This window comes from Eutrigla gurnardus, assembly GCF_963514095.1.
Source record: "Eutrigla gurnardus genome assembly, chromosome: 12".
In the NCBI taxonomy this organism is placed as follows: Eukaryota; Metazoa; Chordata; class Actinopteri; order Perciformes; family Triglidae; genus Eutrigla; species Eutrigla gurnardus.
Genome location: NC_139926.1, coordinates 17263874 through 17291730, shown reverse-complemented (window position 1 = coordinate 17291730; position 27857 = coordinate 17263874). Strand labels below are relative to the sequence as shown.

Genomic DNA, 27857 nt, shown 5'->3' with positions numbered 1-27857 from the left:
TGAGCTGCAGGGCTCCTCTTTCCTGCAGGGTTAAATGAGAAGATAAATGGAATGTAATGCAGTTTTTCACATGGGTACACCTGTGGAGCCGGCAGCGCTAACCTCATTAAACCTGTGTAAATGCCTCAAAAACATAAAAACCCCCCTTGTGACTGATGAAGCAAGCTTTGGGAGAGAACAGTACAGCATCCAGTCATTTCCGGAGTATTGAGCAATTTGAAAATATTTGTTATGACGAGTCATCAATAACTGATGCTGTCAGAGGTTTTCTTGTTGTGGCGTGTAGCGCCGTGTCAGTAACGCTCATTTTAAAATAAATGTCAGGTTGAAAAAGTAGCTTTGAATGATGCAAAACCAAGCAATGCAATTGGTTAAGGTCGTTAGTTTGATTTTTGCCCCGTGTCATATCGCTTATCAGAGCGGAGAAAGCGTTTTTTGATGATTTGGATCAAATACGGCTGGTTCTGCTGACTCGGTGTGAAAGATAGGAGCTTTCTTTTAGCTGTGAAGAAGGTAGAGCTGGGCGAAGGAGGGCAGCAGGGCCAAGTCTCGAGTCCCCAAAGACGAATCAATCTCTGCTCTGAAAGATATGGGAGGAGGCTGGGTGCTGAGAGGCGCTGCACTGCACCCTTTGTGTTTGCTTCCGTCTCTTGTTAATGTGTATAATGCTTACATTAGAGGGAGTTAACACCGTGGAGCACGGGCCTGTTTTCATTCACTTGATCTACCTTTTCTTGAAAGCACTTTTCTTGCCAGGGTAGCTGGGTTTTTAGATTGTGTTGGCAGCAGAAGGCTATCTAATGGGGCATGAACCAGGACCTAATCCCCAAAACAAATCACTACTTTCACCATTATTTTTGATTTGCTTTTATACGTTTGTGTCGACAACACATCACATTTACTGCGTGTCGAAAAGAAACTGCTGCATTGAATTTAGCTCTTTGTCGAGTGCACTCAAATAGCTTTTTATGTTCAAGAGCACTTATAGACAGCTCTCCTCAAGAGTCGAGTGATGATGTGAAAGCCAGCATGTGGAAGTTAACTGTGTACTAATTGTCCACTTTGTGTATTGTACCAGAGTTTTATTTCTGGGGAAGTACTTTGTGCCTATATTGATCATGTTCAGTGTAGTTTTTCTGATGAATATCAACAGCGTGGCACAATATAAAGGTGTGACTGTAAGTTCCACGACTGTGCTCGTAGAATATTCCATCCTAGTCTCACATGACATTCAAACAGATAGCTTCTTGGTTTTGTTAACATAGTGGACTTGTTTTAACAGCGATGGCACAACTACAGCAGGCCCTTCATGTGGGCTGCCTGTTTGCTTTTGCAGCCAGCTGTGCTGTGAAGGCTGCGTCTCCACAGACCTCCTGGAAGGTTGGTTGGTGGGCTACGAGCCAGCTGCCTATTTTTGCTCTTTTTACGACTCAAGCTGCCTAATGAGAGGATACGAGGACACTAATAAGTTCTGTCCATATTTCTGAGCCATGTGGCCGATGCGAGTTAAACATTGACATTTATTGATATCACTAGCAGCTGCTACAGTTTAGCTGCTGATTATAGTATTTGCTCACCTCTGAATGGTCCGGCGTGGCAAATATTAAGCTGCACCATGGTGTGGTTGAAGGTAACCACTCTGACCTGGGAACGGTCCACACTGTTTTCCAGGCTGTGTGATTTTCCTCAGCATGTGTAGCTCGTTCTTTTTTTCCCTAGACAACAACAATGACTTATGGCTTTTAATCCAGTTTTATTATCCACGCCTTTTAAGACGTACAGAACTTTGTAATTATCTTTTGTGGCTCTGTTTTACCAAATCCAAAAAGGCTTGAAATACTCTGTTAGAACTATACTCTGTCCAGTGTCTTTGTCTGATAGAATACTGCAGCATGAACTGTATCCAGACAATCTTTCCTTTTTAATATATACTCAAGTTATAAATGAATAAGCAATATGCAAGTCTATATCCATGATTAATCGCTTTGTGTTGAAGATAACGTGCACTGTAGATTTTTCTGTTTTCCATGCACGAGTCCCTCTGTGTGTTGGCCCCAAAACTACAGCCTTGAGATGTTTAGAGTCTGATATCAGATTCATGTTTGAGCTCAAACTCACAAATCATCGATTGTTTTCTGAAGGAATTCACTTGCTAGCAGTACAGATGTGGGACAGCTGCTCTGGAGATGAGATGTCCGATTGGCAGAGAGGCCGGAGATGTTGGAAGTGTTGAAACCAAACACAGGGGGTTGGTCATCCGGCACAGTGATTTCTCCCCATCTTCATTCGATTGTAGTCCGGAGGGAGTTTGTCGTGATCTATGTTCCTATTCATCATACTTCTTTGCATGACACTTGTGCAAGTTTTATCACATTTGCATTATTGAAGCTTCTAACACAGATTCCTTTCCTTGAAACATTTAACGCAGTTGCATTGCTTTTATAATGCAACATCTCCACACAGCTGATGCATGTACTTCTACATTTGTCACTAGTTTATATCGTAGCTCGGATCCTAATACTGAGCATAGTTATTGTGAGCCAACCATGTGATCATTACGGGTCAAACCTGTCATAATCCCCTTAATGTGTGAGATTCTGGTGTGTGTCTGTGTGTGTATTTGTCAGGGTGGTCCGCCATCAGGTGTTGGTGAAGAGCTGCCACTCCCTCCTCAACGGCACCCCATTAATACCACAGATGCGCGCACAGAAGTGGTGTGGTTGTAGACGAGGGGTAACCTGAGCCCAGCTAGCCGAGTGCCTGTCACAGCTCATTAGCATCGGGACGAAATGAAGGCCAGTCAAAGTGGCTCTTTGCTTTAGTTGGAGCCTCACCAAGCAGCTCGGAGCACCCACAGCGACTCGGCAAAAAAACCCACCAGTCTGCAGGAGCACCTAAATCCAGCACCTACATCATTACCACAAACCCATTTGTCTCCAGGCCAACAGTTCTACAGTATCCAAACATAACAACATGGAAGTCCAGAAATAACTTGATGACTTACCCTCCTTTTTAATTTGAGCTTTGCCATCCATAAAATGAAACGGTCTGTTTCTACTTTTCTGTGTAATATAGTGAGAATGTTCATGTGTCTCCTCAGGTGTCAACTTTTATATGTTAGGGGAGGAAAGTGGGTACTAACCCTAGTCATTTGGTTAGCTGCCAGACTGAGTCAATAGATCCTCTCCAAGTCCCAATTCCCTGCAGTCAGCACAGCTACAATCGGCCGGCATCTGCCGAATACTAATGCAATTTCCTGCTCGCTCTTGTAGAGAAGACTGGACGGGCTGCACCCTGTGTTTGTACCAAATGAAACCTAACTGTAGAGCTTACAGTTAGTTTTAATCCTTTTAAAGACACTGTTAAATATTGAAAGCAAACTGTACACTTCCATTGGGAGTCATTTTACATCTTTATTAGCCCAGTTGTGGAGGAAATCAATTGAGTGTCATTGGTGTCTTTTCAGCGAAAGCAAACAGATTTAACCATGGAAGTGACAGAACATAATATAATATACATAATGACCTTATCAGTTAGAGTAGAAGTCTACAAACATATTTTCAATCCTTAGGCTTCAACTTTTCTGCTCTTAGCAGCAAACTCATTTGTATTTCTGGTGTTTGTCTTCCTCTTATAAGCAATTAGTAAGATACAAAGATGTGTACGAGCCCTATCCTAAGTAGCTCTCTCTGCATTGATTTTCATTAACAAATGCACTCTTCAAATTAAAATTGATGATGGTATGAATAATAGCCTAGCCATATGCTAATAATAATACCAGTAATAACACACAATATAAAAACTAAAATGTTTTTTAAACTCCTCAGCGAGTCGGGGATCAGACCACTCGATCAGTGTCAGACTCCATCCTGGTATTATTTGCTCATGGAAACAGGCTGGCTCCCAGGATATTCCTCATCCATCTTCCTTCTCGCTCCTCCTTCAAGCTCTACTGGAAAATCCAGTGGAGGAAAAGTCTGAGCGCTGAACGCGTGCTGATGAATGATCCAGCCCATCGAATGAGGAGAGCTGAGCAGCGCATGATGACCATATTTTCCCCCCTTTTTTCTATCTTTAGCAGTGGAAAGATTCTCACTTGAACAGTGTCTCTTATGACTGAAAACTGCAGATGAAGGGTGTGCAGGAACTTGGCAGCTTTTGCCTCCTTGTTAGAGGAGCAAACACACCAATACTAGTTCATGCTTTGTTGGCTAAATAATCTTCAACTGGGTCAGACGTTTTTTTTGCTGACATATTTGTATATTCTGTGCTCTCCATGCTGTAGGGGGTACGATTTACGTGCTAGTTAATTTCTTCAAGCTTTTTCTAGTTCACATTAGGGCGGGGGATGAATCTTACCAGATAAAGAAAGGAGTTACGTAACACTTTTTTTTGCATGATTGGGGCTTATTTTCAGACACATGCGTCAGATTAAATGTGTCCTGAACAACACACCCTTCTCAGGAAGTAACTCTATTCCTCTTTCATGAAGTGTTTACTGCAAAAGGAATGAGAAAAGGCAGAAAATGTTTGAAAGCACAAGCGCCGACAAACATCCGGAGCGTCCTGCTTTACTTCAAACCCGTTTTTGTTTTGTTTTACGTGCTTAAAGACTTACTCTTTTGATATCTGCTGAACTGATGAGCGTTGTCTGTCGCAACCTAACTCTCATTAAGGAGAGACTTTCCCTGGCAGATACGTTGGGATTGTCTCGTTAGTGACCGTCAGCCTTATAAGTGCGTTGTAGGGTGATAAACCAGGATGAGCTAGAATCCTGTCTATAAATAAAAACAATGTCTTCTTTCTTTATTACCTGAGTGATGTACTAACTTTAATACTAATGGTTTAGTATGAGATTTGATTCGTGCATTTTTGCTTCAGAGAGGAAGAAACCTGTTGATTTAGATGACCTTGTGACCTTTACCCAGCAGCACCCCTCAGACTACACTTTGGCGAATATGACTTTTTACTCATCTACACATTACAGTGTTGAGTGTGGAGATAATGGTCAAGCAGAGGGCACTGCATCTCACTAATGATAGAGAAAGTATCTTGTATACCTTTCCCTTCTGTGTATGAGCTTCATTGTTTTTAGTTAATCTGAGATGTCAGTTTGTACTGGACGCATGTGATGCCGTTTCATTATCCACATCCAATTAACGACCTTTCTCTCTCTTTCAGAACTCGATGAATCTTCCTCCAGACAAAGCACGACTGTTGAGGCAGTACGACAATGAGAAGAAGTGGGAACTCATCTGTGATCAGGTCAGCATCAGTCACTCGTCTGTATGATATGGTGCCCTGTAGTGCTGTACAAGTCACTATGAATGCACCGTGGCTGCAAGGGATGGGATGAGAAGATACAAAAATATTATTATTATCATTATCATTATTATTATATATCCTTTCCTTATTCATGACGACCTTATCATTTATGATCATCTTATATAAGATAATTTGATTTCAACCAAAAAAAGGTGTGCATCTTATCTGTAAAGCAATAAAATGCTTGTGATAATATAAAGTGATACCAGTGTGTTTAAGTGCCATTTTAAGAGTGTTGAGCATGTTTTGATGATTATTGGTTGGTGATTATATAATATCATATCATTGATAATTGTGACATGAAATCTTCATGTAGTCCCTTTCCTAGTGCCTGCAAAATGACTAATTACCAAAACTTATTGGAATTAATTAAGCTTAGGTTCACTAGATGTTGGCATTAAAGCAATGAGTTATTTCACTTATCAACTAAGTATTTATATATACATACATATCTTCTCATCTATCTGCTGCATGTGTAATCCTGGAGAAGGTCTGTCCCACTGCGTGTCGTGACCGCAGCACCCATGCTCCATTGCCTCGCCTTTATCCTTTACACACTGCCTTGGCTTCCCTGCTTAATTGAGTAAAGTGGCGCAGTAGGGCGCAAACATCAGTTTGCCAGTTGAAGAACTCGGTCGGTCGTTGGCGTCGCTGCTGCGTGTAGGAAATAACAGAGCGTCCACGTTGTGCAGCGAGCTGTGGTCTGAGTGCTCCACTCAGCCTGCCATCTCCGTGCCAGAGAGTTTTTCTGCCTCTCTGAGCAGAGAAGAAAACCGAGACCAAGATCAAGACCACCACCCACTCAAACTGTATTGATAACCACTGACCCTGAAGGGAACGGTGCCAAAGAGAGCCCACCGGGCCGATGACCAGCGATCACAGATCCTCTTTCTGCTTGAGTCTGTTCCTCTGTTGGACCTGAAGTGAAAACGGTCGGTTTCCCTTTTTATTGTGAAGCAGTTTCTAAGATCATTTCCCAGCAATTTTGATGAGCGGCATCTTGATTCTTCCTCACTTACTGAAAGAGAACCACATGCAAATGAAGTGTGTCTCTCAGTTATCTGTGTTTAACTTGGCCGTTATCATCTACTGTGGGTGTGACGTTTCTTAACTGCACAACACTGTAAATCATTTGCTTGTCCGAGTGCCAAGAAGTTGATGATCATGGTGGAAGTGAATCCATTGTTTTCATGTTCAGACCTCCGAGAATATTGCTGAACTAGTCTTTTATCTAGTCCATGTCTTTAGTCCCTTCTTGTTTTCCTAACAAGCCTATACCCTTGACAGCACCGGCAGCTCTGGGAGTAAAGCACATTCTGTGTCATAGCTACAGTCAATCTCTTTGTGTAACCGTGGCAACAGTGATGGAGGGAGGCAGAGAAGCAGAGATGACAGGTACACACCCTTTTGGGGGGAAAAAACAAGCCCTGCAAACGCAGCCAGAGGTTGAAATATTAAACCTTTTTTCGTGCAATTATGGGGATTTATGAAATATGGAGGACACTCTTGATGTGAGCAAAAGGTTAAAGCAGCCTGCATACAAAGAAAGGACAAACTCATCATTGTCAAATCCTGAGACTTGTCAGAATCCATTTGCAATCCTGTGTGTTTATCCAAAGTTCATATAGATGGGTCTTTATGCGTACACGAAGGCATCCTAAACATGTCTATACACAGTGATTGGCAAACAGCTGCTTGTTTTCCTCCTCTAGAGACTCTGCTCAGGTGCAGAGGGGAAGGTGTACCTCACTCTCAAATATAATCCACACCAGCGCCCCAAGAGGAGTGTTTTACGGCCGTATAGCATGTTAGGACCCGTTTACACGCGCTCCTAAAAACCAGACGTGTGTTCTCTATTATGAAGTGTCGTGCTTCATGTATTTTCTGCACCGCATTCCTCACATTTCTTTGCATGCGACAGGATACGTGCAGCACTTGTCAACCCATTTATTATTTTGCAGACTCGCAGATAATTCTTTCGCAAAGAAACGCTCAAACGGAGTTGAGCCGTCTGCCTGAAAGCTCTCATTTCCTGACGCCACTCTCGTCTTTCCTGTTTTTGTGAGACAAACACACTCCTGGCAGTGATTAATGTCATAGATTTGATCACAGTGTCGATGGGAATACATTTACAATACAATACAATAGCGTTTAGTAAATGCTACATTTAATGAGTTTGTCAGAGGGGCTTTATTTTTATGCTGTATTTGTGTGTGTTGGATTTCTGTTAATTGGCATCCATCATATCATACCTTAGTCTCTGACTCGTGTAGAATGTAGAAAAATAAATGGCACGTTGAAGGAACAAACTAAAAAAGTGCTTCTGGTCTGTAATTAGAGTTGTCATAAGTAAAATATTTTTTTTCAGCTATTAGCACACACATTGTCACAAACGCCTGCAGTAAATCAGGGCTCAGTTTCCAGTTATGGCACTTTTGACGTGAACAAACGGCCCCAAGAAAGACTGTGAAGTGAACAGAGACAAGGAACCAGGGCAGACAACAAACACATTTCCATGATTTCCTAGAGTAGGAGGTGAAGTTTGTAACAGGTTAGAAGTCCAACCTCCGCTATAAAACACTCAACGTGTTATTTGAACCACAAAATAGAACATGTAGAAAATATGCATAGACTTAGAGAACCATAGAGCTAACTGTGCTAAGTGTGACTTCCTACTGTACTTAGATCCCTGCTGATACTCAGATCCTTGCATACTCCGGTATGCATTGAAAATAAAAAATTGATGATATAACACATTAAAAGTCAGGATATGTCTTGAATGCCTTTGCCCACCACTTATGAAGAATGTATTCTCTTTTCTATTCCCTTACTCTCTGACGCAGTGTACTGTGCTAAATCACTAAACGGAACCATTCATGCTGCTGTGGCGTGGCGCTCGGCCTGATCCAAATACTGCTTCCCGCTCAGCTCGCTCATCCAAATCCAGCATTAATCTCTTGTATTTATATTTAGAGCACAATCGAGAGGGGATTTGACCTAAAACCTGTTCCTGGCTGTGATCTTAAGGCGTGTACACACACAGCCGTGCACGTTTTGGGCACAATCCCCCGGCAGGCTTTGCTTTATAGCACAATACTACTAATCTATGATCGTTAATATCGAGGTTTGTCACATCAGTCACATCTGAAGAGTTCATCACAGTATACCGCTCTCATCTACACGCCTGTCTGCTAAACAAAGCTATCGGTGCAGACGTCGCTTGACCTTTTGGATAATTTGCTGATAGACATGTGATGACAATTCAGGTGCCACGCCCCTCCTCTCAGGAACATTGTACAGTTACAGGATGGTTCAAGTCTTAAAGTGTAACACAATTCTACTTGAATGCACCCAAACGTGAGTTTTCTGTGAAACAAAGTGATCTCGAGTCAGATTGACCTCACAGAAAGGCGTGTCAAGTCCACCATAACGGGCAGGAATCATTGTATTTATTTTGGTTCCGCCTCTTAAAGTAGAATTGAAGGTTCCCACCAATTGAAGGATGACTCACGATGACTCTGATGTACTCGGAGCCTGTTCAACTTCAGTCTAATGGCTTTACAACACATATAAAGACTTCTGAGGTCACAAGTAGTGACAAAATATCTTAAAAAACTGAAATTAAAGTTACATTCATAATATTACTGCAAGTGTAACTCCTGTGCTTTTTTTCTCCAAATGTTTGACCCCCTCTCTCTCTCTGTCTTCTCTTGTTTTCCTTTCCTTTTGCTCATCTCACTCTTTTGTTTTCCTTTTTGTTTGACAGGAGCGATTCCAAGTGAAAAACCCGCCTCACACGTACCTCCAAAAGCTGAGGAGTTATCTCGACCCAGCAGTCACAAGAAAGGTGAGCGCCCCTGGAACATGCCATCCTGTTCCACTGCAGCAGCTTTTCCTTCCCCTATGACCCGCTATCTCTTGTCCAGGATGTCCCCACAGCTGGGGGAAGATTGCACACATGGCTCCTGGAGCAGACAGCTTGGGAACGTTTAGTTAACAGTCAAACGTGTGACTTGGAGAGAAGGGAGACTGTTGTTTATGTGGAACGCCCAGCTTTCTGAAAAACCCTGCCCAGCTGAGATGTCTTTAAGCAAGACACTGAATCCGTACCAATCCCTTGTGGTGCTGTTGCTGACAGCAGGCTCCGACCTCTATGGAAGAGGAAGATCAACGGGGAAAAGCAAGAAGGCAGAGAGATGTATTTAGTTGGCTAGTTACTGTGTTGACGTTGACTTGCAGCATGGCAGGAGCTAACAGGAGATATCAGAAGTGGATTAGCTACATGATAAATATGGTCTTATGTCATCTGTTTCCCCGGCTGCTTGGAAGGGACTAAGGGGAGGGGCTCCGTGCGGCGAGGCTAGCCAGCTCTCAGGCGTTGCCAAAATGAAGTCTTTTTGGCCTGAGAGAGGTGTGGGGGAAGTGCTGGGAGACCGATCTCTGTGATAAACAAATTAACCAGGAGACTCTGCCAGAATAACAACAAATTGCTGAATGATTCAATTTGCACTGACTGGAGTTAAGATGTTCCATCAATGAGCCAGCAAGAGTGACAGAGTGAACAGACCTGTAATGAGAATGACGGTGGCACACAGATAGACACAGAAAGGACTACAAATCACAGCACATATGCAAACGCAGAGTGATTGAATTCCATTTCCCCTGCTTGGTTTGGTACAAAAATGTGTGACATGGTTCAGAGGTGCATTATTGATTTGGCATTAGTTATCTAAGTTGGCAGGGGTGAAATGATTGAGGAGATGCTTTACTGCAATAGTCTAAATCATAGCACAGCAGAGAAGTTGAAACTAAAAGTGACGGGTAAACCGATAACGTCTAGAAATGAAAGATAACTTTTTAAAGCAATGGGTGAATGGTTGAAATAGTTAGCAGCAGACATGCAAATCTGACCAAACCAATCCACACACTGACCGTTCAACTGTGTACTGTTGACGAAGGGCTACTTGAGTTCATCTGATAAGCGTATTGGTGGTAAATATCCGGTTAAAAAGGATGGAAACCACTGGTCTCCCACTTAGACGGCTACACTCCCGTGGTTCAGATGCCGGATGGATGAGAAATGACACACACACAGAAGATCTGATAAAAGCAGGAAGCTAGAGCTGACCGAGGCAGACTTTCTGCTGGGGCGGTGATCGTGTGTAAAGGTTAGAGAAGCAGGCTTGTTGATGGCTGCTTTAAAAGCATTCCACTTCCCTGCTTCTGTACTGAAGTGCTTTTGAGCAAGGCATGGGAGAAGCTGGATGTTCGTCAGTATGTGGTACAGGACACTTTTCCAGATTTCGGGTGGGTGTGCTGTGTATATCAGTTTGTTTGTGTCTGGTTGGGAGTGTTTGGATGCGATCATTGGAAGAATCAAACCCATGTTAAAAGAATAATTTGACACATGTTCATTCACTTTTGTTCCCCTCCAGAGGGTAAGATGCTTGACACCAGTCCCAGGTCATGTCTGTTCAATACGTAGCTGCAGCAAGGAGGCTGTTAGCTTAGCATAAAAACTTGAAATGGGGATCCTATCCAAAGGAAATCCTCATAGCTGCTCTAAAGTTAACTGATTAGCATGCTGACGCACACGTTGTATTAGCTTTAGAGGTGCTAGTGGATATTTTTCACCCTTATGCTAAGCTAAGCTATCCTCCTCCTGATTGTAGTCCCATATGTACCACACAGACAGGAGAGTGGCATCAGTCTTCTCAACTAACGGTTTTGGAAAAAAGCCAATTTTCCAAGTATCAGCTGTTCCTTTACACTTAATATATTCATGGCTGAAGGACTTCAGACTCCACAGCATTGACTAATGTTTGTTTGTCTGAGCGGATCTAAATCACATCCACCCTCTTTCTTTAATTGAACCCATCTGTGGCTGCGTGACAAACTGGTTGTTTCGACTACATTTAACCACTCTTTGAGAGACATGCCCAAGCCTCTTTTTCTTTATTTGTCTCCACGGTTTTTTAACTTTTAGTGTCATGGGTCGAGGAAAATCATCCTGTATTGATTTACTGCCCCTACCTATTAATTGCCTCGTTCAGAGACTCGACGCAGGCATGGCAACAGGAATTGCATGTGAGAGTAAAGTGAGGATGGAAAATACGGGAGAGAGGGAAGATGGGTGAGATGGAGATGGACGGAGAACGAGAGACAGAAAAGAAGCACGAGAGAGAGCACGGAGGAAAAGAGAGTTATGGGCTTCTTTCTACATTCCTGCTCCATCCCCCTTTTCTTCAAACTCAAAACAATTGCCACTTTGTGCCGCTGTGAGAGAGCTGGAGGTCATTGCCTCTGCTTTCCATAGGCAGGCTCCGGTGCATTCCTCTGGGCAGCTCCCAGCCAATAAGCAGCCAAGGAGGAAGAGCTCCAGTCCAACTAGTCCCCAAGAATGTATCAGCCATTGATTTGTTTCCAGGATGACCCCTCCTGAGCTCGCACTCCCCAAAAATCTCTCCTTTTTCTCCCCCACCGTCCACACTCTTAGTGCCGTCTCTCAGCTTTCACTTTCCCCTTTCACTGCTCCCTCCCTGTCTCCTCCTCTTCTTCTCCTTCCCCTTCATGCCGTCTTCACCCTCTTCCCCCCACTGTCGGCTCCTCTCTCTCTTTCTGCTCTCTCTGTGTTGCAGCTGGTAGTACTTAAAAGTGTGGAGTGTAGGGCGTTTGGTGGGAGACGGAGAGGGGGGGGGAGTGCCTCTGGGAGCCTGCGCAGTACCCCTAAATATGCTCTGCTTTCCACACAAACACACAAAGGGCTCCTCCCTAATAAAAACACTCTGTTTCTCATCTCCTCGTGTGCCAAACACACACCGCCCAAGCCCAAAGTCACTGCAGACGAGAGAGAGAGAGACCTTAGCTATGGGAACAGCTCTCTTCTCTGTGGATGTTAATAATAGGTTAACACAGGGCCGAGCCCCGTTTCCTCCCCGATACAAGCATCATGGAACGGGACCAGGCCCTTCAACCCTGGGTCCACACTCAGACCTCTCCTCTCTTCTTCTCTTATTTTAACTAGAAAAAAAGTACAACAATGTATTTTAATATTGGTCTAGAAAGTTTCACAGGGAGGCCATGATGAGAGCTTCTATTACAAGTAATTTCCAGCTTAATTTCTTGGTCTATTAAATGTCCAAAAACTGAAAATGTCCATTCCAGTCCAAGTCCAAGTATCTTGTTTTGACATATTCAATTTATAATTTTATTAAACGGAGAAAATCATTCACATGTGAGCTGAGACTAGGGATTTTTGGGATAGTATTATCGTTGGAGATTCAATTTCAGTTGATTAACTTATTGATTACCCAACTAATCGTTTCAGCATTAGTCATGATGATTTAAAATTTAAATTTTTTTGCTTTGGCCTTGGGGATCTGTGATGTTTGAATGGAATGGTTAAATATTTTAATCTTAAATAAGTTCTCTTTAGTGTTGATTTTCCCATAAAATCAGCACTTCTCTCCTGTCTGATAAAACGGTTTCACTGCCCGTCATCAGGAAGTTCCCTCTCTTGTTTGATCACCACCGACCATTTACTTTGCTTGTCTTCTTGCTGCTGTTGTGTAACAAACCCGAGGGCCCGTCCGTTTGTTTGGTCTTGCAAATCACCTTATATTATCGGCTGGAATCAAAGAAGAAACCCGCTCACATTGTCTTCTGTTTCATTGCAGCTCATGCCTTCATGCAGGTTGCTCACACACACACACACACACACACACACACACACACACACACACACACACACACACACACACACACACACACACACACACACACACACACACACACACTCTCTTGCAGCGGTAGCCACAGTAACAGGACAGAGAATGTTTGTGTGGCCGCTGGGTTTGCTGGTAGGGCTTGTGAGGTAACCAATTGGCTTACTGGATTTTATCACAGCGCTATCAGGAGGGATTACTGCCGTATAAAAAGAAGAAAACAATGTGAGCAAACAAGATAACAGGAAGTACTCCATATTCACAGTTTCCAGTGAGTCAGCTGAGCTCGCCTTCTCTGTCGGGGCTGCTGAATGGTTACTGGAAAGTAAAAGGGCAATTTATAAAGCTCATGCGAACAGCTCCAATCCCAACTCTTTATTTTGTAATCCGCGCATTGGCTCGCCCGCTTTCACGTTTGAATGTCACTGTGGTTGCGTCTGACCTTTCAGTCAGAAAAAGTTTTCTCCAGCCAAAACATCGCTGGGCTACCACTTGATGATTTACAGTTCTTGTGGTATGATGAAATATTAACCCCCCCCACCACCCCCACCCCCTTCTTTCCTTCCTCAGAAATTCAGACGGCGAGTTCAGGAGTCCACCCAAGTCCTGAGAGAACTCGAAATATCGTTGCGGACCAATCATATCGGGTGAGTCACTGCAGGACTGTGTGAAGCTTGTGTAGTGTTGAATGTCCCCGGACCTGGTTGTTTTAGATTCGGGGTGAAAAGTCTGACATTCCAGACACCCGGAGACGCAGACGTTGACACGAACCACCATCCCCCCCCAGTTCTTCCCAGAGCCCCGGCCTAATATTACACAGAAAGCCATGTGGCGACGGGGGAAAAGATGAATCGATTGATTGTTTAAGGCGGTTGACACAAGAACAGCCCTCTGGAAGGAAAATACAATTTTCTTCGCTCTGCTATGTGATACATCGGTGTTTCTCATCTTGAAAAGAGGCCTTATTGTAGGCGTTAATAAAGAGATCACACAACACGTAAAAATCACGGGAGTATTTGTGCGTAATTCCAGCTATTTGTGAGGATAACAAGCCTCGGCCTGCTGCAGTTGATATTGATTCACTGTTGTAGTCATCGTCAAGGAGAGATCAATATCTCAATCTGTCTGGCTATAGATCATGTGGGTCTGTCTCTTTAATTAGGGAGCATGATATCTAAAGATGTGATGGAGGACTCAGTGCCTCTAATAGGATCTGGAGGATCCAGGGCTCTCATTTAAACACATACAGGATACAGCTAAATTATTTCATTTTATAAATTGGTCAAATAAAGAATGGCAGTACTCAAAAGACAATATTTCCCCCTGTCCATTGTGATTTAGAATTTGTTGTGCAATGCCCTTTAATTACACATTTTTTTAACATAATTGTTAAATCTGATGCTAAACTTTAAAGGATTAATCTTTATTTTACGTAATCTAAAATCTCATAATCCCTCCGTTTCCCCCTTTCCCTCCCTCCCAAGTACAATATTGCATACATTTATTGTACTTCACTAACTCACAAATCAACTTGTGTTTCCATGACAACACTGTCTCTCACTCCTACACAGGGGCGCAACTACCCAGTAAGCAGCAACAATTTTGGCTAAATTATGAATATATTATAAATATTTTAAGAAAAAAATGTTTTAATAAAAAAAATAATTATATATTATAAATATATTATATATATTTTTTGTCGGTTTTATAAATGTAATATCTAAAGAAAATCTCATCATAGTGATACAGACATCCTGTGAGTCTGGCAAATCAGTGGATATATCATTTACATTGATTAATTCCTTTTACAGACCGTATGTTGGTAAACTAGATTACATAAATAATCCACTTAATCTAGATTAGACATGCATTAGCATAATGGCAGAGGGACAGGGCGAGAGATTGAGATAGTACAGGGGGGAGGGGGGGGAGAGCAAGGGAGCAAGATGTCACCCACTCAGACAGTGAATAGTCGTGGCTTCTTTTCAGGGTGGAACAGAGAAATGTATATCCGTCATGTAGGCTGTGTATAATGGGTAGATTGTCCCCGTATGAGCACTGCTGATGATAACCCCGGCTCCCTGCCTGCCTGCTCCTCACATGTTGCTCAGCGGTCAACAACATGTGGTGAATGGGAGGATTGTTAGTTAGTGTCCTCTGGTAATGATTACCATGTGGCCCAACAAGCCCTTTTTGAAACACGACGGGCCCCACCAGGCTCCGCTTTACTGGCCGTTCTCGTTAGCCTCCCTCGCTCCCACGTAGTCACACCGTAGGGGAGCTCATAAAGAAGCAGCTAGAGGATTTTTAAAGCAGTTTAACCTCACATCTTCATCAGCACAGTACCACTCATAAGCCCGCCTGCATGTCATTATGTTTATGCCCTGCAAATTTCTCTAATCACTGAGCAATCAGGCCTGTCGAAGCTGTCGGGGCTCCAGTAAAAAAAAAAAAAAAAAAGCAATTAAATAAAGATGTTGTGTGATTTTTGCTCACATTGCTTATAAATATGGAGGAAGAGCCGCACATACCAAAGGGTGCGGGAGCTTTCCCCCGTTAAAAAGCTGGGGTTTTCTTTGCAGAATAAAAAATGAATGCATGGCGAATGGGTGGCCCACTTGTAAGGAAGGTGAGATGGGCTTTTGATCAATCTGGGGGCTTTGTCTACATCACAGTTAGAAACGGTGTTGTAGGAAAACATACAGAGGAAACACGATAATTCGATTCTGTGTGTGTGTGTGTGTGTGTGTGTGTGTGTGTGTGTGTGTGTGTGTGTGTGTGTGTGTGTGTGTGTGTGTGTGTGTGTGTGTGTGTGTGTGTGTGTGTGTGTGTGTGTGTGTGTGTGTGTGTGTGTGTGTGTGTGTGTGTGTGTGTGTGTGTGTGTGTGTGTGTGTGTGTGTGTGTGTGTGTGTGTGGATGGATGGATGCATGAGGAATATGTTTGCTGCTTTGAGCCAGGAAGCTCTGAATCTGTCAAACAGGTCATAACAATTCTTCTTGGCAAAGGGAGGGAGGAATCAAGGGAGGGAGGGTGTATAATCAGAATCCTGTATACCAAGGTCAGGTATGGTCAGAGCCAGGTGTTTATTATGTATTATACACCATACAAATAGGCACTTAATGTTATTGTAAGTGCAACTGTTTCCCCAGATATCTAGACTTCTATGACTTGTATGCAGTTTATGTTTGTATGCATTTTTTATCGTTGTGATTTGAGACAAAAATAAACATTAAAAACAACATTAAAGATTGATCATTGTTGTTGACGTGCAAAGAGCATAGTTGATTTAAAACATTACATACAAATAATCTGGAAACAATGAAATACGTTGGGGCGTGTTGAGTGTGACAAATGAAATATGAATCATCTGGTGTTTCTTTAGATAAGTTTCTCCATTAAAGCATTTTTGAATTGTTGTGTGCCAGGCTCGTAGACGAGTTGTTATTTTAGCTTTGATTATCCCACAGGATCTGAGTTTTTGTTGGAAACAATTCAAAATAAAAAAACTCCCAATATTATAAAAAGGTGGTTTTACTTCCAACTACTAATCAAATATATTTGCAAATATGCTCCATCCAAATGATTTGAACATGAGTTTTTGTCCTGATAAACCCTTGTTGAGTTGAACTTGTTTCCGTCTCCCTTCAGGTGGGTGAGAGAATTCTTAAATGAAGAGAACAAAGGTCTGGACGTGCTGGTGGAGTACCTTTCTTTTGCACAGTATGCCGTCACGTAAGTCACTACCAGCTCTTCTCTCTGTATTGCCATAGTCTCTATGCAGAAGTGACAAGCGACACAATGCTGCTATTCTGCACAGCCGCTGATGCATCTCCACCACCGTCGCTGCTGCCGCCTGGCTGTCAGAGACGCTGAGTCACCCCGGGGCCCATTGCTGACACATTGGCACTGTGTATTATACCAACTATAGGCTTCTATTCATAGATTGATGGTGTGATTATTAGTCAGTCACAAGGTGTTTGTTCAGAGCCAAAGAGCCACGCATTAAGTCTTTAAATCCCCCTCCCCACTTCACCATAAGTTATTATGGTCTGTCCACATTATGAATGGCTCGCCATAAAAACGTGTTCGCCCTCGTTACCACCACGCCGGTATAAAAGTCAAGGGAATGACCCGTCTGAGAACCGAAATAGATCATAACAGGTATGCTGTAACTACCAGCTCTTTCCACGGTTTCAGCCAAGTACAACAAAACACGAGACATTTCACTTTCCTATCACGTCTAAACCAAAAACCTGAAATGACACACTTATAAACACTAGTGCATGACCAATATGTAATCAAAAACAAGTTATTATTGGATGTACATTGACTGTGTGGAATTGCCCCGAGCAATTATATCACAGCCCGTTAAGCGTCTGCCGGCTGCAGCATTATCTCACCATACTGGACGTTTTGGTGTCTCATTGAAAAATGCTTTGTTTGTTTGAATTAATTTGTTTGAATTGTTGTTTTTTTATTTTGATTGTTGTATTTTCTGTGTTGGTGGCGACAGGTATGATGGAGACAGTGTGGAAAACAACCCAGAGGCTGCTATGGATAAGTCTAAGCCCTGGAGCCGCTCGATAGAAGACCTGCATGGAGGCGGCACCCTGCCGTCTTCCATCACTGGGAACGGCCTCACGCGTTCCGGCCGACATTCCACGATACGGTACGATGCACACTCATCGACGGTGGAGAAGACTCACCGTCACCCGTGTGTGTTTGTAACACTCTCAGGGTTCGTAGTGTTCAGCTGGAGCGTTGTGGTTTTATTGTGATTATTTTAAGAAGTCACACTTTTCATATGATGCCTCAGCAGCCCCTTTTTCCGTAGTCATGAGGTCTGTTGGACCTGAAATGACTTAAAATACATTTCTGCAGCAGGAGGGAAAAGAAAATGTTTGGGCATTTTTAGGACTGAACTCCGGCTGGTTTTTACACCTGATTATGACACATGATTGACAGCTGTTTTTCATGTGACAGACGAAGCGGCAAAATGAAATCTTTCATGGACCAAATTGGTTTTGTTTTTCTGAACACCAGACGGGCTATTTTAACTCCAAACCCCGTGCACAGAGGATTTCACAGCAGCTCATTCATAAGACCATGCTGATATATGCTCCGAAGCACAAATCCCATTCAGTTTGTGCATTATTCTCTAATCCGCCCTGTCATTCCATTGATGTTTAGGTACAGCGTTCGCCCTGACTTCTGTGACCTCTAATCCTTTAGTTAGAAGAGGGAAACTTGAACTCCTTGTACACAAAGAGCCCTATTGATTCACGGAGGCACATGCTTCTTTAAGATCCTTGCATGATTTGGTTGTTTTTTCTGTTGCCTATTGTCTCCAAAAGTACTTAAAATAGTGTAACAGGTCAGAATGTCTTCTCTTCTGTTCTGTCCCGGTGTTCCTCCATAGTCATCTGCTCCTCTGTCTGCCAGTCTTCGACAGCAGGCAGGTCTCGGGTCTCTCTTTTTGCTGGCTCACAGCGAGCTTTCTGCTGCTGTACCCCTGCATCCCCGCTCCCTCCCCAGACCCACACACACACACACACGCACGAAATCCCCCTGCCTCGTTGTACTTTATACCTCCCTGCTAGCGCTGCCCAGTTTATTTGTCCCGCTGTCTGTGTCGGGGATGTGAATTATTTGTATTGCCAGCCTCCCCTCCTGTGCTCGAGACTGAATTCTCCTTCCCTCGGAGCAAATGGGTTTTTCTGCACTCATTGTTCTTGTCTCTGTGCCTGTGTGCTGCTTGTGTGGCTCCCTAAATGCCATTCTGTGCAGACGTTAGCCTAGTTTCTACAAAAGCTCTGCAAAAGCGAGGGCTTTTTCTTTAGGTAGCCCCCGAATCAGCTTCTGTATTTTGGATACATCATCTGTTTTCTGATACATTTGCTTCAGTGTTTAAAAAAATAAGATTGAATGTCCATTATACAGAATATCAGTCCCTTTATTATGTTCCTCACTCTTTAGATTAGAATGATGTAAAGTCAATAACAAGCAACCGGTCGTCAAATTAAGATTGTACATGTTTTCTTCAAACTGCCATCTTTTAAGGACGCCGAGCACACTGAGCTGTCCAAAGTGCTCCCAAATAACACGGTATGGAGTTAGCTAGAAATACCTAGCTGTGTGGACATGTATGTTATAGTTATAGCTGTTTCATGTTGTTCTGTGGTGTTATTATGTGTTGTTTGTGGTTGTGCCGTTTTGAGAAAATGGGCAGTTTTTTTTGTTTTTTATTCATGTTTTGTAGCCGAAACGTTAAAAACTGGAGGGCTCAGAACTTTCTCCTGCTTGATGGAGAAAAAAATCTGTTGACAGCACCCTCACCTCTCTTCTTCCTTCAGGATTGGACGCCTTGGAGTCATATTTGACTTGGTGTGTTGTGTTCTAGAAGTTGAGTCATTCCAGACAAGTCAAAGCAGGTCACAGTATTACATTTTGTCGGTGTAATCATTCATCGTGACCCTGGTTTGAGATTAAGAAATATTGTTACTCATTTCCTCCTGATTGTGCCACGCCTTGCTGGATGTTGATTAAACAGGAGAGGAAACCTGGAAGAGCTCCTTTTAAGACGTTTGCTGCCGCGTCACCTAAATAGACTGCATCCGTACACGTCCGACACCGACATCCTGCACGTAGAATGATCGCAATTACAAAGATACACAAACTCATGCATCATTTTTCAAGGCTTGATTTAAAGCTTTACAGCCTTTACAGCCTTAAATCTGGTGGCTCGTCCATGAAATGTGTAGCGTTTCTCAGACACACACACACACGCTGTGACTCACAGAGTAGTCACGCCTTCAGATATGGGAGCTGACATGATTTGGTGTGTCTATCAGTAGTCTGAAGATACATTTCTCCCCAGAAATCAGGCCGGTAATTGAACCTTGTGACAAAAGTCTGAAAATAAACCCTTTTTCGCTGCCTGGCTATGCATATTATTCAGTAATACTGCTGCTCCAGCAGTTCTCTTTTCATTGTGAGAGCTGCACCAGGAGAAGAAGGCCTTGTTTTTTTGTCCACGTTAGGCTGCACAATCACTGTGCTGCATGCAAATGACTGGCTTCTATTGTGTTAGCTGTAAGCGATATCTTTTGTGAAGGACATAAAATTAAAACAATTGAAAGAGGGGAATCCCGTTGGCCCCTGGCGAGGCTGTAGATTATGTCTTTTGTGTGTGTGTTAATGTAAGGTAGGCAGTTTAACAGCCTCCCTGTGTGAAGGAGGTTGTGTGTGATGGAGGCTCGGTCACAAATAGCATCTGTTTTCTTATTTCTCCAGGCCTTGTGCCCCGTGTTCAAACGCTCATAGATTGCTTGTTTCAGTAAAAGTTTCTGATCATAACGGGATTGTTTTTGTCTTTTCCATCATTGTTTTCAGCTGCAACACACTGCCGAGCAGGAGAACTCTGAAAAACTCTCGACTGGTCTGCAAGAAAGACGACGTCCACGTCTGCATCATGTGCCTGCGTGCCATCATGAACTACCAGGTCAGCCCTCCGTCCACACCGCATGTCCCTCTGGACCAAAGCACAAGTTATCTAACTGAAGCCAAATTCAATTTGTTCCACCGCTAGTTCGCCGTGTTTCATTCAATATGCAGAGGAATGCACCTCTTACTTATGCAGGGGCTCATCTTCTCTTCCGTTAATTAGCTTGTTTGTCTTGTGTCCTTCTCCCTCTGGCTTGTTTTCCATCTCCCAGTACGGCTTCAACATGGTCATGTCACACCCACACGCTGTGAATGAAATTGCACTAAGCCTCAACAATAAAAACCCAAGGTAAGTTAAAACAAAACTCTTTCAGGTTTTTAGTCTTTATCCAAAATGTTTAACTTGAAGGCCCAAGATATTAAAGGCTCAATTCAAAAGAAATGAATGTGGTGTTCAACAAATCCAGATATGATACCAGCGAGGACCCGAAACCCATAATGGAACATTCAGAGTCCAACATTAGCCTCAGTGCACCTGCACGGCCTGATCCAGAGTGAGTGTCTTTGTGGCTCGGGGGTACATTCATCCAGACAGATGGGTCAGGGCACCGCTGGCACCCCCGCCACACTGGCAGCTGCTCACTGAGACAGCAACCAGAAGGACTCACTCCGTGTGTGTGTGTGTGTGTGTGTGTGTGTGTGTGTGTGTGTGTGTGTGTGTGTGTGTGTGTGTGTGTGTGTGTGTGTGTGTGTGTGTGTGTGTGTGTGTGTGTGTGTGTGTGTGTGTGTGTGTGTGTGTGTGTGTGTGTGTGTGTGTGTGTGTGTGTGTGTGTGTGTGTGTGTGTGTGTGTGTGTGTGTGTGTGTGTGTGTGTGTGTGTGTGTGTGTGTGTGTGTGTGTGTGTGTGTGTGTGGTGGGGGGGGTGGATTTCCTCAGAAGTGGATGTGAAACCACTCCACATCACCCGTCACATATCGTCTCATCCAGGCAGAGAAATCCTGCATGAATGAGCTCCAGACTGGACGCGTACACACACACACGCAGACTGTGCCTGAAGTATTCATTTTTTTATACCCGTCATTTAAGCCAGTGGATGAGATGAAAACGTTGGGCTCTTTTGAAAAAAGTTTTTTTTCCAAGTTCCTTTAAGTCCGTTAAAGTTGTGGTTTTTGTATGTATGAACTTAAAAACACATTAGTTGTAATAAACACCATGTAGATCCGTTTCACACAGAGGCTTCAGTGTTGCCAGGCTCTTCTTCTTTGATTTCACCGTGTTTAAGTGCAGGTTTGTGCACACTTTCCATTCACTCACCATCCCTGCCTTTTTATTTTCTCCCCGTTTCACAGAACTAAAGCTCTGGTCTTGGAGCTCCTGGCGGCAGTTTGTCTCGTGAGAGGAGGCCACGAAATTATTCTCTCCGCGTTCGACAACTTTAAGGAGGTACGAGCTGCACGGAGAGGGGGAAGTGGGGTCTGAGGAGACGAATATGTCATTAAATTTCAAACTGTGCAATTTCAAACAATGACTCGGCCCTGGAGGAATGCTCCCCCCCCCGGCAGATTCCTCGGGATAGCTTCTAGAAATGAGCTCTACGTCGACAGAATACAGACACCGGTTTAGACGCATCACACGTCACGCTCCGGAGAAAATGGTTCCAAGTGTGTTAACTTGTATTGAGGGGGAAACATTTCAACAGACAGCCTTGCATGACCCTGTCATGATGAGGTATCGCTGGCTGCTGGAGGAAAGAGTGGGAGGTTTATGATGGAGTGGGCGCTAACGGCAGCCCCATTTTCTAGCATCCTGTATGGCCCCCAAAAAATGAGCCGACTGCAGTTAATGCAATATTTACACCTCTGAATGAAATATTGAGTGTTGCTCTCAGTGGCATTGGCATTAGTGGGAGGCTTAGGAAGAATGTAGCTCCTCTAATGAGACGAAGGTTAGTGTCGTGAGGCATTTGAGGACCTACTCACATTTTCTTATCTTTTTTGTAGTGTTGTAAAGGCAGATTTTGGTTTTCCTTCCACTTAAAAAGCGTCATTAGACCTAGTTTAAGGGACTTTGACAGACTGTGGAAGGGCTGCAAGAGTTGAAATATTATTCCAAGGTTTTTGGATATGCACCCGTCTTCTTCCTCACACCCTGCCTTCTCAATTCTTCATCAGGCTCAGTCTCCTTCATTGCCCTCCAGATGAACCCTATGAACTGCAGAGCATCCCGCTCTCTTTTCTTTCTCCCTGTCTCTGTCCTTTACCGTCTCCCAAATCCTAGTTCAGATAGGCATGCCAATAAAACAACAGTGTATGTGGATTATGTGGATTGGCTTGTGGTACCAGCAACATGTGCTGGTTAAATCTGAAATCCGTATTTCTGAAATACGATAAGAGAGATGTGGTTTGTTTTGCAGGTGTGTGCGGAGACGCAGCGGTTTGAGAGGCTAATGGAGTATTTCAAGAATGAGGACAACAACATCGACTTCATGGTATGTGCACACACACACACACACACACACACACACACACACACACACACACACACACACACACACACACGATGATGGAAATTGTCACGGATGACGTCTCTTTCCCATCCAGCCTTTTAGAGGCAGTATTTAGCTTAGCTACTAGCATCGTTGTCAGCTGTTTAGAAGTCTATGTCCGTCTTTGTGTGGCTCCTCTGATGTTTCCCATCAAAGCCCAAATGACCCATGTGGGGTGCGATACATCAAACTGGAGTGGCCCTCAGCGAGGAACCCTTGCCAAGTCTGTCATTTCCAGGCTGACTAGTGCTAAATGGGCTGTCACATGAGGATAAAGACACTGTGAAGAAAGTGCCAACTTAGATGTTATTTTATCCTGTGTGTGTGTGTGTGTGTGTGTGTGTGTGTGTGTGTGTGTGTGTGTGTGTGTGTGTGTGTGTGTGTGTGTGTGTGTGTGTGTGTGTGTGTGTGTGTGTGTCCATTTAAGTGTATTCATTGATGTGAGGCAAACGCTGCATGCGTGTGTGTGTGTGTGTGTTTGAATAGGACTTCAATAGGACTCGTGTCACAAGGTCTCACAGTCCCTTGGTTGTGTTGGGCTGAGAAGAAGTGTGTGCATTAGACACTGTGTGGAGGTCCCACATGGTCTGTTTACACAGGCTCCCATAAGGAGTGGATGGAGTTGAACTGGCTGTAATGTTGTAAATGAGGTTTTTTTTTGCAGATCCTTAATCTGCCACATAAGCTCCTCTGCCAGCCAAGCAAGCACAGTAATGAGGATTTATGCACACAATTTCAGCGGAAGCCATATTAAAAGGAATTAGATATCATTATGAGCATAACACCATTTTACAGAATTATCAGGCTGATCACCAAACCTGTAAATGTGTCTAGTAACACATTTTTACCGTGCGTTGCCAGCTGGCATCAGACGCAGGGTTTTAAAATATACCGAGAATCCGTATTCACTGACTGCATTCCTTCTATTTCTGTTCCCCAGGTGGCCTGCATGCAGTTCATCAACATAGTTGTGCACTCAGTGGAGGACATGAACTTCAGAGTTCACCTACAGTACGACTTCACCAAGCTGTGTCTGGACGACTACTTAGATGTGAGTAGATTTAACGCTGCAGGACGAATTCACAGACAGGCCCGAATCTCCCGCTCCTTAATATACAGCTCAATCCGGAGCACGGGTTGTCATTACAGCACCCCTGAGACGGCAAGCGCAGAGAGAAAACCAGTCCATAATGACATTTCCATTACTAGAGGAAAAAAATCTGTCACTTCTGTAAATCCTCGTCTCCTGCCTTGCCTCACAGGTGAGATCAATGCTGGCCTCGGGGTCTGGGCCGTCTCATGCAGTGAACTGTAAAAGTAAATGTCTCCTCCCCCCTCGCTCCCTCACCGCCTCACTCTTATCATCACAGTATCTTTTTTTTTTTGTGTGTGCGTTCTCTCTAGAAGCTGAAGCATACAGAGAGTGATAAGCTGCAGGTTCAGATCCAGGCCTATTTGGATAACGTGTTTGACGTGGGAGCCCTGCTGGAGGATGCCGAGACGAAAAACGCCGCCTTGGAGCGCGTGGAGGAGCTGGAGGAGAACATGTCGCATGTGAGATCCCTCATCCTTCTGATTTCACTCTCTGAAAACCGCCTCAAACGGCGACATGTTAATGTCCAAGATGTCAGCATGGGATGTCATGTGGGGGGGATATTTGGACACACACTTTTTGTTACATTAATAAGTCTTGATCATCTGTTTTAATCCAGAGAAAAACATATTATAAATACTTGACATCAGTGCCCCACTGGATTACTTCGTTGTCGTATTGAGCTGGATGTAACCGTCGCAATGACTTCATGTCACTGTTGCCCTTTTCCTCCCGGCTATTGTTCTCCCAGATTACAGAGAAGCTGCAGGACACGGAGAACGAGGCCATGTTCAAGATAGTGGAGCTGGAGAAGCAGCTGATGCAAAGGAACAAGGACCTTGAATCGATCAGGGTCAGGCTCAAACATTTCCTCCAGCTGGTTGTTGAGTTAACAGGCTCATTGCAGAAATATCAAGTATTCTATTTCTACAATCCCACGCAGGAGGTTTTAACGGACACCAGCTCGCAGGTGCACTCGCTGCGGCAGGTGTTGAAGGAGAAGGACGAGGCCATCCAGCGGCAGAGTAACCTGGAGAAGAAGATCCACGAGCTGGAGAGACAAGGCACCATCAAGATCCACAAGAAGGGAGACGGAGACATCTCCATCCTGCCCTCGCCACCCTCCGGCGCTGGGGGCTCGCCGGGTGCTGCGACGGGAGGAAACGGCGCAGCTGTCGGTCCGAATCACGTGGGAGTTGTAGCGGGCGCGCCGGCTCCCCCACCGCCGCCTCCTCCGCCCCCTCCACCGCCAGTGAACGGCACATGTAGGTTTCATTTAGAGAGGAGATGGGAGTGGATATACACAGTTTGCATGTCGGATAAAATGTGATGCTAAGCAGCGTCTCTTTCCTCTCTCCTAGTGTCAAATGGACCATCGTCATCCGTTCCTGCAGCAGCAGCTCCCCCAGCACCACCCCCACCCCCACCGCCGCCGCCTCCTCCCCCTCCACCTCCTCCTCCTCCCCTAGGACTAGCCTCACATTTCTTAGCACCGCCGCCTCCCCCACTGCCCGGCGTCGGGACGCCCACTGTCATCATGAACTCTGGGCTAGCAGGTGAGGTCATCTAATATTCCTGCATAGGTTTGTGTGTGTAATGCCCAGAAGAAAATACAGGGATGCCAGTTTTGTTGTGGAAACCCCCCTTTTTATGCTTTATCTGAAAGCTTTACTTGTGTGTTTGAGAAGTGCATGTCTAAGCTTTCTCACTACCTCTAATTTCTTAATGATTTCTCTTTGAATTGTTTCTTTTTTTTCCCTGCCAACCAGAGGGACCCATCAAACTTTTCTGTAGGTTCTGCTTGTCGTGTTTGGTGTTTTGTCCTCCCACTGTTTCCTTCCTTTCTTTATTACACGTTTTTGGAAAATGGCATTTTCAGTCTATTATATGAATCCCCGTCGAAAACAACAAAAAAACGTTTGTGTCACGTCTCTTCGAAACATGGTTTCTTAACGTTCTCTTTTTATTTATTTTGCTACTTCTAACAGTGGCTTGGCAGAATATACAGTACAACCACATAATCCAAAAACATGTAAACTGTGGCTCTGTGAATTCTTCTGCTGTTCTTTTTCTTTTTCCGTGAACCATTTAGATGATTTTTTACACAACAGAAAATACCAAATTTCCAAATTCTGCATGGTTTATCTTCACACCTTGCTGTGGTTTTGTTATAGTGTGTGTGTGTTAGTGTGTGTGTGTGTGTGTTTTGAAGTATCACCACATCTCAGTGTCGGTTGCATGCTGAGACACTGTGACCTGCTATGGCACGCCGATGATAAGTGATAGCCGTTAAGCAGAGCTGGAATGCTGTCTCCCCTCTCGTGACAGCCTTATCTTCCCGTTCCTGCTAACACCTCCTCGCTGTGGCTAAACCGGCGCCACCCCCATGCTCAGCTTCAGTGAATCAGCCCAGGGGGCCACAAATAGCCATAATCTGTCCGATAAATAGTGTGTCACCGGCCCAGACAGGATGTCCTCACCATGTGTACCATTTACTGTACGGGTATAAACCCTTTGGCCTTGTTCTAAAGGCTTCCCTCTTTTTTGACTTAGGGTTGTATGTTTTCATGTCACCGACACCCGTCTACCCTTCCACCTGCATGTGTGTGTGAATGGTCATGTGTGCGTACCCTCGTAGTAGATGGGGACGCCGTGCTAACTCTCCTGTTCCCCGTGTAGCTGTTAAGATCAAGAAACCCATCAAGACTAAGTTCCGTATGCCCGTCTTCAACTGGGTGGCCCTGAAACCGAACCAGATCAACGGGACCGTCTTCAACGAGATCGACGACGAGAGGATACTCGAGGTAAGAGTCGGCGGCCATTTAGTCCCTTTTCCAGCCTCTTTTACCGCTGAAAACATCAACCCAATTCTTCGTCTGCGTCTTTAAGGACCTGAACGTGGACGAGTTCGAGGAGATGTTTAAGACGAAAGCCCAGGGCCCGGCCGTCGACCTCATCACGAGCAAGCAGAAGGTCATCCAGAAGGGGCCCAACAAGGTGACACTACTGGACTCCAACAGGGCGAAGAACTTGGCCATCACTCTGAGGAAAGTGGGGAAGACTCCTGAGGAGATCTGCAAGGCCATTCAGATGTAAGCCCCTTCAAAATAAAAGACCATAATACTTCTTCTTCTTCTGGTGTTCTTAAATGCTCGCTATGCATGTAGTTCTCTTCCTGAATGAGAAAGATGACTGAATACTGGTGTTTGATGTTTGTTTTTATATGATGAAGCGTGTTCCTGTAACGTGCTCTGTGTCTATCTCTGGCCTCCCGTTTCTCGCCGTCTTTCAGCTTTGACCTGCGAACTCTGCCGGTGGACTTCGTGGAGTGTCTGATGCGCTTCCAGCCCACAGAGAATGAGATTAAAGTCATGCGACAGTTTGAGAAGGAGCGCAAACCGCTGGAGAGCCTGACAGACGAGGACCGCTTCATGATGCAGTTCAGTAAAATCGAGCGGCTCATGCAGAAGATGACCATCATGGCCTTCATCGGCAACTTCTGCGAGAGTGTGCAGATGCTCACGCCGGTGAGAACTGGGATATTTGAATCACTGACTGAGTAGCGGATCTTTTCGAAGACGGGACATAATGTCTCGCAGAATTTGCCATGTCCTCATGTCGTCCTCTCCGTTTCCCTCACAGCAAATCCACGCAGTCATCGCAGCGTCCGTGTCCATCAAGTCGTCCCAGAAGCTGAAGAAAATTCTCGAGGTAACTCGTTGATTTT

At 44.3% G+C, this 27857-nt stretch overlaps 1 protein-coding gene across 3 annotated transcripts in view; it reads left to right on the top strand.

Annotated features, from left to right (window-relative positions):
* The window catches only part of fmnl2a (formin-like 2a), a 43497-nt gene that overhangs the window by 8747 nt on the left and 6893 nt on the right, over nt 1–27857 (top strand). For all 3 annotated transcript variants that reach the window (XM_084022781.1, XM_084022779.1, XM_084022780.1), the window contains exons 2-19: nt 5182–5265; nt 9092–9172; nt 13620–13696; nt 16699–16782; nt 17564–17719; nt 20443–20551; nt 20766–20842; nt 21842–21935; nt 22906–22980; nt 23978–24088; nt 24442–24591; nt 24882–24983; nt 25074–25395; nt 25492–25686; nt 26810–26934; nt 27020–27222; nt 27423–27657; nt 27773–27841. In XM_084022781.1, the coding sequence (XP_083878907.1) occupies nt 5182–5265; nt 9092–9172; nt 13620–13696; nt 16699–16782; nt 17564–17719; nt 20443–20551; nt 20766–20842; nt 21842–21935; nt 22906–22980; nt 23978–24088; nt 24442–24591; nt 24882–24983; nt 25074–25395; nt 25492–25686; nt 26810–26934; nt 27020–27222; nt 27423–27657; nt 27773–27841 (2349 nt within the window). The remainder of the gene's footprint in view (nt 1–5181; nt 5266–9091; nt 9173–13619; nt 13697–16698; nt 16783–17563; nt 17720–20442; nt 20552–20765; nt 20843–21841; nt 21936–22905; nt 22981–23977; nt 24089–24441; nt 24592–24881; nt 24984–25073; nt 25396–25491; nt 25687–26809; nt 26935–27019; nt 27223–27422; nt 27658–27772; nt 27842–27857) is intronic.